At 36.5% G+C, this 12,655-nt stretch overlaps 1 protein-coding gene across 1 annotated transcript in view; it reads right to left on the bottom strand.

Moving 5' to 3' along the window:
- The window catches only part of DNAH9 (dynein axonemal heavy chain 9), a gene marked incomplete at its 5' end in the record, with an annotated part of 234,306 nt that overhangs the window by 136,710 nt on the left and 84,941 nt on the right, over positions 1-12,655 (bottom strand). The window contains 2 exons of the mRNA XM_081938079.1: positions 9,336-9,543; positions 12,103-12,276. Of these exons, the coding sequence (XP_081794205.1) occupies positions 9,336-9,543; positions 12,103-12,276 (382 nt within the window). The remainder of the gene's footprint in view (positions 1-9,335; positions 9,544-12,102; positions 12,277-12,655) is intronic.

Here is a 12,655-nt window from a genome sequence, read left to right on the forward strand (position 1 = left end):
TTTACAGATTCCTGTATAATTCATCCAATGTACAACTACCTTAATTTTGGCTGTTGAACTATATGTTGGCTTATCATTGATAAATCATTGATAAATAAAGAAAGGCCTTGGGTCTAATGGCAAACTGCCTATAGGTCTGTTGAGCAATTACTAGTGACAAGCTTCTGTTGTACAACTTTCAATTTCATTTCGGATATAGTGATACATTCCAGGGACACGTTATTTCAATTTGACAAATGCTGCTCTGCCAAAACCTGAATAAGCATTCATTTTATCTGAATGGAAGTTTATCCTTCTCCAGGTTAAAGAAATCAATGGCTATAAAAACAGACTGCTTTGTTTTATTTTGCTTCAAAAGTATTGAGTAAGAACCCAAGCTAAAAGTAGCAATAATAAACCTCTGAATGTCTCCATCTGGTCTATGGTTCCATGTCAGGTGTGCTGCCTGGGAATGGACATAAATCCCTCTGTAGCAGGGCAGATATGCTCCCACAAGCATATTAGAAAATCCAAGGATGAGGTTTTAGATAGATACTTTATTGCAGACACCAAGCAGTCCTTGTTAGGTTGAAGTTATCTGAGAATCTAACTCTCTCTATATGTTCCAAAGTTTAAGACTTGGATTTCATTTCCCTTTCTTGCCATACTTTTCCACATAGGAACCTGTATTTACAAAATGGTTTAGCTTCCTCACTTTGAAAGGCAACATTATCCAAGTCCTTTCAACTTCTTATGAATATGAGCATCATGTTGCTTTTTTAGACAGAATTCTGCTTCTGTTATCCGTTATCTAAATGTATCACTTTCCCATACATTATTGCTGTTTTGATACTGGCATTAATTCTGCCCTCTGCCCCATTTAGTACATATTCTTGTATGGATGATAATATAAATATATAGATTTTCAACATACATACATGCACTATAAGGCTCTACATATTAACATATAATAACCTAATGGCCTTTGAACTATGGAGAAGACTCCTGCAAGTCCCTTGGGCTGCAAGGTGATCAAATCAGTCAGTCCTGGAGGAGATCAACCCTGATTGCTCTATAGAAGGCCAGATCCTGAAGATGAAACTCAAATACTTTGCCTACCTAATGAGAAGAAAGGACTCACTGGAGAAAAGCCTAACACTTGGAAAGATTAAGGACAAAAGAAGAAAGGGATGAAAGAATGAGATGGTTGGATGAAGTCACCAAAGCCATAGGTGTGAGCTTAAATGGACTCAGGGGACAGGAAGGCCTGGAGGAACGTCGTCCATGAGGTCGTGATGGGTAAGACACAACTTCGCAACTAACAACAACAAAATAACCTGATGAGTAATATGTATAGATACATAAATCCACATACATAAAACAGCAAAGACTTTTAAACTACAATTCTGTACACATTTATTCAGAAGTAAGGGGTCCCATTTCCCTAGTAAGGGGAAACAGAACTGAAGACTATATTTTCTGCCATACTTTAGTAAAACACTAAAGGATTGCTAGAAGCAATCCTGCAAGAATAAAACATTTCCAAATATCTGCATCTGAATTTCATGACGTAGGCAAACAATTAAAAAAGATTTATAATTTGCTTTTCACTACACTGATTATATATTTATAGGTTATTAAAGTGCTTTTTGCTTTGCATTTAGCACCCATGCAACGTATCTGATTTCCCAGGTTTTGACAGCTTGGGGCATAAAAGAATTTGAAATACGGGGGGAAAGCTGACACCTCTGTCTCTGCAGAATTTTCTCCTTTCAACAACCTAGCACCATGACAATTTTGAAATTTCTGGAAGTGAGATACGGTTTTCAAATAAGCATTTAATTAGAGCTTAATTAACATAGAAAACAACCCTTTTAGAGTCTTAACAAGTGTAGAAGAGATACATCAAATTGAAATGCAATTACTGAGAGATTAAATGACATGTTCGTGAAAGCAGTGTTTTAATTTGAGAATGCGCCTCACAATAATATCATAAGCCACATGTCTAGCGCAGACACACAGATCCCAATTATACAGGAATAAACAGTCACTGTATTTAGAGTTATTAAGCATCTGCTGTGTTTTCTAGAGGCTGATGGGCTGTGGAATTCTCCACGGGTAAATTTAGTACAAGAAGAAACTTTGCAAGGAGGCTCAATGGCCTTTTGCAGGATTTTCCCTGACTTACCTTATGCTTGGCAGCTAATTGCATCTGGAAGTCTGCAGAGCATCATAACCATGTTGGGTAATGTAAACAATCTGTAAAAACTCCTGAATGTCACGCAAAGTATGTTCTCCAATGTTGCCTTTCTCTATGGTTAGTTATTTGTATCTTGCTTGCATGGGCTTAATACCCCAGTCACTTACATGTAGAGAACCAGCATGAATCCTTGTGCTGTTGCAAAGATATAACAAGCATCTTTCACTGCTGCTTATAAGAAAGGCAGAGTGGAACAAGGACGTTCTTTAAAACATAACGGTAAGAGAGATTTTCGCAGCTACATTCCTGTGAGTTGAACAGAATTTTAATCATTGAACCCTGAATCCAGTGGAATGAAGACAGTGCTGACTTAAGAAGGTTGAAAAATGGGATCGACAGGAAGTTCTCCAGCTGAACAGACGTGAAGCGTGTGACCTCTGAAGAGCCTCACGTGAACCCTGTCTGACAAACCAATTCCAAGATCCTTTTTGGATCAGAACCCCCTGGAAGTGGGGGCGAAGAAGGGGCAGTTCTCATCAGACCCAGAGGGAGGTAACAGGTCCCTCGCAGGTCAGATATTTGCTCTCTGAATCAGAGTAGGGGCAGCAGCATGGCAACATGGCTGCACAAGAAGCTGGCTTCCAGCCAAAGCAACTGAACAGGAGTACCCAGGACGAGATGAAAGACTGTAAGAAGATCTAATTAACCCACAGTCATAAATCAAAACTTGGAAAAGGCAAAGAATCTTGAGAGTATAAATTATATTAATGGACAGATCTGGATTTTGGCAAAAAGAAAGAAAGAAAGGGAAAATGCAGGGTTGAATCACTAGGGGGGGGGATATTGAAGGGGTAGAAACGGTGGGAAATAAAAAGCAGACAAAAAACTTCATTGGGTTTGACAGTGGTATAGGGAAAATTGAAAAGGGGGAGATCTGTCCCAACAAAAAGAAATAAAAAGCAGACAAAAGATCTTACGGAGATTGCCAGTGGCATAGGGAAAACTGAAGAAGGGGGTTACGCCCCAACAAAGGGAAATATAAAAGATTTCTTTGGGTTTGACATTGGCTTGGGAAAAATTGAAGAAGGTGGACATGTCAAAACAAAGAAAAGGGAGAAGACAGGAATAGAAAAGTGGGACAAAAGACTTACTAGGAAAAAATCAGACAATTAGAAATTGTTATATGGGGAAATATAAAGCTGAGATATGTGGTTTACTCCTAAACATGACAATAAAATTGAGTTGCTAATGGTTTGAATGTGATAATGGAAAGATAATTAAATAAATGTTAAAAATATGGACAAATATGAAACTGATATGGGGAGATTGTAAAACAGAGGTTTGTGATGCACTTTTACACATGATAATTAAACTGAATTGCTAATTCATTGAATATGACAATGGAAGGACAATTAAGCATGGGTTAAAATTTACAAAACATGGACATATATAAAACTTCTAAGATGATGAACAAAATGAGATGTGTACCGCTTGTTATTCTATATAGTAGATTAAGGGAATTATAATGAACATTGAACAGTAAGGATTGCTATTTAAAGACAATTAAGGGTAATCTAACTCAAGATATGGAAAAATGGAGAGGGAATATGAAATATATCTACAATGGGAAATTATTGAGATTACAAAGACAGAATCACAAATTTGGGGCGTGTAAGGATGCATAATTATATAAATATAATGATGAGAATAGCTGGGAATTGTAACCAGGTCTACATCTCGGCCAAAAATATGCTGGGGGGTGGGGGTAAAAAACACAATTACTATATAAGTATACATTTTTCCTCTTTTTAAAAAAGAAGGAAGATATATGTTAAAATTAAACATGTATATTGAAAAGGAATTATAAATACCATCAACATAAAATGGAGCTCGCTCAGAAGCTGAAATACACCTAGTAAATGAGATGAAGAGTGTGAAGTACAGGAGAGAGGTAAGGGAAGAAAAGGGGGATAGGAGAGAGGTCAGGGGGAGGAAGAGGAGGAGAGAAAGAAGGAGTGGAAAGAGAGGAGAAGGAGAGAGGAAGGGGAAGTAGAAAAGACAAGGATGGCAGAGGGAAGAAAGGAGGTAGGGAGGAGGAGAGAGAGAGAGAAGAAAGTGGTGGATAAGGTACAAATATGGTATATGGAGAGAAGAAGAGCCAATAAATTGTTTAATTGTTTTTGGGAGTTGATGGTAAGATGAATTAATGCAAACATTTAATAATATAATACAATGTTGGCTATGTAATAGCATGCATGTAGTTATATGTTATGAAAATGAAAAAATAAAAAAAACTTTATATTTAAAAAAGGTTGAAAGATGATACCAAATGTAGGAAAAATACAATTTCTATTCCTAGGCCACTATGATCTTTTTCCACTGGCCATTTTTTCCCCAGCTGCTACCATCAATTTCTTTATTTCTATCCAGAATTCATGCATTTGAATCTCAAGAGCTATCTGTCTGTCTCTGTCTCTGTCTCTCTCTCTCTCTCTCTGTCTGTCTCTCTCTCTCCCTCCCTCCCTTTTCAGATTAATTTAAACAAAACATAATTAAATGCACTGGTCTGTGACAGAATGAAAGCATTTACAATAGGCTTTACAGGTGAAGATAGTAGAATTTAAAAAAAAGAATACTGAAAAAAGATGATAAATTTAGAAAGAAATTTCTGGTTCAACTATTTATTAATAATAAGAGTTATAGGAGTTGTTAACAGAAACTCTTCCAAGTATAAAAGTAAATGAAATGTATCTGAACTTCCAAAACAGAAAGGAAAAATTTTGTGACTTGTCAAATAAAAACTTGAAATACTGAAAAACAAAAAATGAAAAATAAGAATCTATCCACTACATTTTCTAAGAACAAATTGATTTACAAAGCTAACAAAATTAGGAATCTTCTGGAAAAAAAATACATAAATTGGACTGTAATGAGGAATTCAAAATTAGAAAATATTTAAATAAATTAAATATTATTCAAGATCATAATGATTTTTGGAATGCCATTACTTCAAATTAATATAGGGGAGCCATCGATGTAAAATCTGATATGACTCTGAGGATTTATAGTTACAGATGAAATGTTATTAGTTACTTTATTGTATTTCAGTTCATTCTCTTTTGCCTTTTAATTATATTTTGAGAGTTCAAGAGTCATAGAAAGAAACATGAATAATACCGTTATGCTAACTTAGAAGCAATGGATATAAATGCCCATTTTTTTTCACTAATCAGGACTGTAAAATATTTACAAGCATTTTAGCAAACAGATTTGCAAAACTCACTCCTGAACATATTAATGAAGACAAACAGGTTTCATTATAGGTAGACATAAAATAGGACAAATACAGAAATTCATTCATTCAATTTGTTGAAGTGAAAAATAAAAAAAACTTCCATATTAGATATTGCCAAGAGTGATCTTACAAAAAAAAATAGTTTGTGTGATCTATTTTTATTATTGAAGCATATTAATTTTGAAACTAACTCCAATCCATTCATACTTTATATTAAACTACAAAAGCTGGTTTGCATTAAATTGTACGGATTCTCTCTTATTTAACACAAGGGACTGGACTTGCCTTATTAGCAGCAACTGAGGATGGAAATGAAAAATTGCTACATAAAGAATTGATAATATTTGTGTTTGTGGATCCTGGACTTTTAAGTGATGCATGGAAGTCAGAGTATTGTTTCAATGCCAGTTTGGATCAAACGGTATTTGCAAATAACCCTAATTCTAACTATAAGGATAAAGGTAAAGGTACCCCTCACACATATGTGCTAGTTGTTCCCGACTCTAGGGAGCAGTGCTCCTCTCCATTTCAAAGCTGAAGAGCCAGCGCTGCCTGAAGATGTCTCTGTGGTCATGTTGCCAACATGACTAAATGCCAAAGGCGCACAGAACGGTGTTACCTTCCCACCAAAAGTGGTCCCTATTTTCCTACTTGGATTTTTTCATGCTTTTGAACTGCTGGGTTGGCAGAAGCTGGGACAAGTAATGGGAGCTCACTCCGTTATGCAGCACTAAGGATTCGAACCGCTGAATTGCCGACCTTTCTCATCGACAAGCTCAGTGCCTTAGCCACTGAGCCACTGCGTCCCTACATGCTAACTATAGCTAACTTTAAAGATGAGACTTGATATTGCTGAATATAATTTTGAATTGTTTGGTACAATTTAATTGAGTATATGCAAGGTAGTACAAACTCAAACACTCCTCCAAGAATATAAAGGCATCTCTGATCAGGTTTTTCTTCATTTAAGAAGCACACACAATGTACTGCTCAGGGCTATTGTTTAGGAAAGGCTGTTTTACAATAACCAAATTTCATCTTGGTATCTAGGTTGTTGCTAACGATGACACCAATTTGATGTATCATAATGATTAAATCAATCACAAAATTGTCTGATTATATTATGTAAGAATTTAAACTGTAAAAGTGAGACTTAAAACATAGAAGTTCAAACCAAAATATTATTAAAAGCCCCTCCTTGCATATTTTGATTGCCATCCAAAATCCATTCTCCAAATTGATTTGGTTTTCTTAAATATTTTCCATCAGGGCACTATTAATTGTGTTAGGGTGGAACTGTCTTTTCTGGTCCATCATGCACAATATTTAAATCTAATATCTACAGAGAAAACCATCTGGATCAATGTTGTGAAATATCTCAAAGTTGTGGATTATCTACAAATAGTGGGGGAATTCAAGAGGCAAAAAAAAAAGGCTTCGAAGTAGGACAATATTACAAAAGAAATTGCCAATATGAGCAAAAGCCTAAATGAAGCATTTAGTTCAGAAACTGAATAGTACACCTGTATTTATTCCTACAGGCCCCACATTTCTGGATAAACAACAAAGAACACTCTCTGTGTTACAGACCTCTCTTTACAATCCTCACAATGACAGATTTCAACATGAAAAATACTGGATGAAATTACGGAAATACAATGTATCTGGAGGGCATCAATTCAAGTAAGGTTAATCTATGACATTTATTCAACTGTAACCAGATTGTAGCTGGGATGATTAAGGAATGGCAGAAACTGCAGGAACTGACAATTTGCCTGCAGCATTCTCCTTTGCAAACTAATTCTAGGTGGAACTCTTTCCTCTTTTGCTGCTACTGCTGCTGCAGCTGCATAAATTTTGAATTGCTCATGCTCAAATATTAAAGCAATTTTAATTATAGATAAAAGCCTCATAAATATGTTCATTTTGAACATTATATTGATAAAATGATTGCCACAGAAAAGGTAATGCTTATAAGGACTTTCCCCATTTCCCCACAAGAAATCCATTGTTCAAAACAACACAGTCTGGGTGCATTGCATTACACTTTAAGCATCCTGGCACTAAAATAGATAACAACAGATTTTCAAATTTAAAGAAGAAAAAATCATAGCAAAAGTGGATTGAACTGGCATAGCCTGTGCTTTGATATTAAATAACACGGAAAAGTCCTTCAAACCCATTAAGACACTAGCTGGTTCAGTCAAAAGGTCTACTGAGCTACTACTGAAGACAATTCTCTGAATATTGATAAAACATATGAAGAACTGATAGAACCATACTTTCTTGGAAGAAGTTTAACTTTAGAACATCAGTACAAAGAAAATGCATCTCCTAGTGACCTTAGGATCTTGAAAGGTATATTTCAGATAGTTAAAACTATTATCTGCTCCACTACCAAAACAGAACAGGAAAAAATATTTATCTTTGCCCTTTCTTGCTTAGGCCATGATGATCTAAATGACCCAGCTAATTCTTTGCCACATTAAAAATTATTTTAAAAGCTATAATTTTAGTTTGTTGGAATTTAATTTTTCTTTAGATTACGAGAGCAGCACAAGAATCCCAAAACCCAAATGTCACGTGTGCTGCAAGAAAGTAAATAGTTTAAGTGTACAACACCGAAGCCTTTTCATATACAGGTAGTCCTTGACTTACAACAGTTCATTTAGTGGCCGGTTCGAAGTTACAACACTGAAAAAAAGGTGACTTAGGATCATTTTTCACACTTTCAACTGTTGCAACATCTGCATGATCAGGTGATTAAAACTGAGGTGCTTGGCAACTGACTCATATTTATGACGGTTGCAATGTCATGTGGGGTCATCCGATCACCTTTTTTGACCTTCCGACAAACAAGGTCAATGGGGAAGCCAGTTTCACGTGTAACAATTGCAATGATTCACTTAAAAACAGTGGCAAGAAAGGTTGCAAAATGAAGCAAAGTTCATTTAACAACTGTCTCACTTAGCAACAGAAATGTTGGGCTCCACAGTGGCTGTAAGTCAAGGTTCACCTGTATTGATACAAAAATGTCTAGTGCTATGATGGCAAACCTATGGCACAGGTGCCAGAGGTGGCCCGCAGAGCCCTCTCTGTGGGCTCTCGCACTGCCACCAGCCACCTGGGGTTCAGTTCATGCTGCCAGCCAGCTGACCTTCACACACACTGGAGCACCGGAACCCCAAAGACCAGCATGCGCACACCAGCCAGCTAGTTGTTCAGGTTTCCAGCGCTCCGGCATACACCGGCCAGCTGATCTTTGGGTTTATGGTGCAGTTTGAGCACTCAGTGCCGAAACTGGTCTAGTGACACCAAAAATAAAGGTGATAAAGAGAGTCATTGTATGCCATTAAACATAGGTTAATCAAATTCTTACTGTGAAACAGAGTTGCAAAACAAAGCCATTTGTTAGCTGACAGAATTAATTATTAACCAGAAGACCTATATTTGGTTTAGTTACCAGGTTGACATATTTTGTTTTTCCAAGATCAGTACCAAGAAAGTATTGTTTTGCAAGCCACAGAAATTTACTTGTAGTGCTACAAACGCGCATAATTTATGAATTTGAGTCTTTTGCTATAATGCATTACCTGAATTGGGGTCCTATGTTTGGCATTGCCACTAAATAATGGACTCCATTTTCCTGTGGGTTTTAGTAATCAAGTTCTACTTTCTGGGTTCTGTAGCCCTTTTAAAGGAGGATCTATATCAGTGATTAATTTTATGTCACCCTGGATTTTAATTTTTTTTTCTTTGACCTGCAGTATTCAACAACTCCTAGCACATTTCTATCCTAGCTAAAGAATTGCCTTGGCAAATTTGTCCCCCTTCCCCCCCACACTTCACCCAGCAGTTTACCTTGCAACATGGCAGAGGTGGTATAGTAATTAAAAGGAACATTCTTCACCAGGTACTGCTCGGAATCCAGGAAAGACAGCTTATCTCCGACAATCACAGACTTTCCCGTGCCTGCATTTCCCACCAGCATGACAGGCCTGTGACTCTCCAAGAGATGATCCATGAAATAGCGCAGCCGGATGGTTTCATTGGTATGAACCAGACAGGCCTGAAAGGGATATGAGAGGCATTTACTAGGAGACTCAGAACATTCCAGCCACAGAAGTCGGGCAGGTCTGCTCAGTAAGTGGCGTTGCATGACAATGTTTCATGAGTAATTATTCTTATACGCCTTTATACTTTAAATACCCTTTTATACTTAAATAGCTTCAATCATATTCAAAGTCTGGAATACAGGTAGTCCTCAACTTGCAACCACAGCTGGTACTGGAATTTCTGTCGCTAAGGAATGCAGTCATTAAACGAATAATCATGTGACCAGGTCCAATTTTACAACTATTTTTTACAGCAGTCATTAAGCCAATTGTGTGGCTGCTGGGTGAATCACATGGTTGTTAAATGAATCTGGCTTCCTCAGTTGACTTTGTTTGACAGAAGCTGTTTGGGAAGGTCACAAATCATGATCGCATGACCACAAGACACTGCAACCATCATAAATGCAAGCTGGTCACATGATTGAATTTCAACTGTGACCTAGCAGGTGGCGCAAAGGTCATAACTTCAAGGACAGATCATGAGTCATTTTTTTCAAGGCTATCTTAACTTTGAGCTATTGTTAAACAAACAGTCATGAGTCAAGGACTACTTCGATATGTGTGGTGACTTCTTTGACATCTTTTCTATCATTTTGCAAAGCCTGACCTAAGAATCAGGCTCTGAGTTCCAGTGATATGACGCCACTAGATAGCAAGTTCAGAATTAGGGGAAAGAACATAGGTTGTTTATATCAATTTAGCAATAGGCTTCTTCTACTTAGAATTCTTTTTGTTTGATTGGCTCATGAATAAACTGCTTTGCATTTTTAATATTTTGATTTACCAATAATCTCATCCAAATTAGATTGTGCAAGATGTTTCATCTAACTCCAGAAAAAATATACAGTATCCCCTAACCCAGTGCTTCCCAAACTATTTCCTTCATTACCCAAAACTGCTTGTCAGAAAGTCTTCATTTAAATGTCCTTGTTGTGCCTGAGTAATGGGTTTGTGTATCATTACCCAAAGAAAAACCACTTTTATCCAATTCTGGATAATTTACCCAGGGGTTGTAAGCACTGCTGTAGATCTTTTCTCACAATAACAACAGTGGAATTTTCAGAAAAATATTATGTAATGGCAGCATCTAACAGAATTTGTTTCCTGTTTTCTATTTCCAAAATTCACAGTGACCCTCCCGAAAATGACTGGAGATGGGATCACTGCAGTTGCATTCTTACTATCGTCAAGACAACAAATGGAAATCCAAACAACTAACTGCAGAGTGGAATCAGACTAATCAGACTAACAATGCCTGTAAAGACTTTTTTGAGCTAAAACTGGCCAAATTACAAAACCTCTCCCTCGTTGTCAAGAAGGCCAAAATTGCAAAAAAGAAAAAGAAAGAAAGCCTCAGAATGGCCTGGTTTGCTTTTTTTTTTTTTTTTTTTTTTTGCCTCCCTAAATCATGCCAGCATCATTCTTCTCCTGTCACCAGCTTGAGACTCAGCATTAACTTGTAGCAACTGCAGAGCCTCAAGCAGAAAAAACAACAGTTCAAGATATCTCTGCTACGGAGAGAAACAGATGCTGCTGCATGGAGCATGGATGATGTATACACCCTCCTCGCCCAGTGTTTTCTGTAGCTTAAGAAACTGGTATGTAAAAAAGGCAGCAGGCCTCCCATATTTTTATAGTTTGAAGCATGTAATTGTGCTATAATTATAAATTTAAATAAATATGTTATAAATATAAATAAATTATAAATTTGATTAATAATAATAATAATAATGTTGCATGGAAGGAGGTTAAAACGATCCTGATAATCCCTAGTGAACAATTCAACCTTGAAAAGACCAAATCTAATGGAAACACATGCAAATGAAGTCCAATTTGGCAAGAAAACAGCAATTGCCTCATTATTATCATTATATTTATTTGTGCATTACACGGTACCAAAATGTGGATGCCAAAAATGAATATGAGCAGAGGAGGAAAAAGAAAAGAGGAGGATTGATTTAAAAACTGGACTATAATAGGTTTTCTTTTAAATAGAATTCCTAGAAAAAAAGGCCATACATACAGTATTCCTTGCATTAATGACGATAATGATGGAGCAATTGCTGTTTTCATGCCAAATTTGGCCCCTATTGCATGTATTTCCACTGAATTAAATAGAACCTGTGATAACAATCACATTTTAATACAATTAGACAAAAGAAGTACGTACATAAAAATTAATAAAATCACATCACACTAAGTTCAAGAACAACAAGTTGTTCTTTCAGGTAGACACACTCTCTCTCTCTCTTATGGCACAATTCAGATCTCTTAAGTTCTCACCAAATGATTTCTGAATCAGTTTGTAATAAATAAACTGATAAATCCTAACAGCTTATCAGTATGTTTGAAAAATAGACAACTATGCTTCTCAGTGTAAAGACTGGCTTCAAAACTAATGTGTAAATAAAATAATTAATTTGGAGACTGATGTCTCTCACACATTCTTTTCCAACTATGTTTGTGCCTTTAACATTCTCTGTCTCATATAACCGCATAAGTGAATTACTCACCTGTAATGGTATTTCTCGGTCAAATTCAAATTTGGGGATCAGCTTGGACCAAGGTTCAATTTTTTTGGTTTCCGAATCAATATAAAAGTCAAAAACTGTTCCTTGGGAAGGAAACTTGATGGTCTTGAATTCAGTCACCCACCATTTACTGAATTCAACTCTATAGTCTACAAGCTTCCAAAAAAATAGAGAAAATGAGTTTTAATGAATATACTTTTTTTTTTGCTATATTATTCTAATAAATACTGAAAGGCAATCCAGTGAATTATTATCTGAGAGTCAAATCCTACTTACAATTTGCTTGAGAAATATTGGATATTTACTTATTATTCTAAGTTTGGCGACATATCTTTGTAGGATCCCTTTGAGCTCTGATTTTTCTGACCTCTATGTGGATACCCTAAAACAGGTGGCTTGGGCTGCAAAAGCAACTAATAGTTGACTTTGTTTCCTGCAGAAAGTTTGAAATCCTCTCCATCAGCAGCAGGGACTAGTTCCATGGACCGGTTGCATGGAGAAATGTTCTTCCAAGGACCAGAGGGGGTGGTTTCGC

Source organism: Natrix helvetica (genome assembly GCF_964273705.1).
Source record: "Natrix helvetica genome assembly, chromosome: 1".
Taxonomy (NCBI): Eukaryota; Metazoa; Chordata; class Lepidosauria; order Squamata; family Natricidae; genus Natrix; species Natrix helvetica.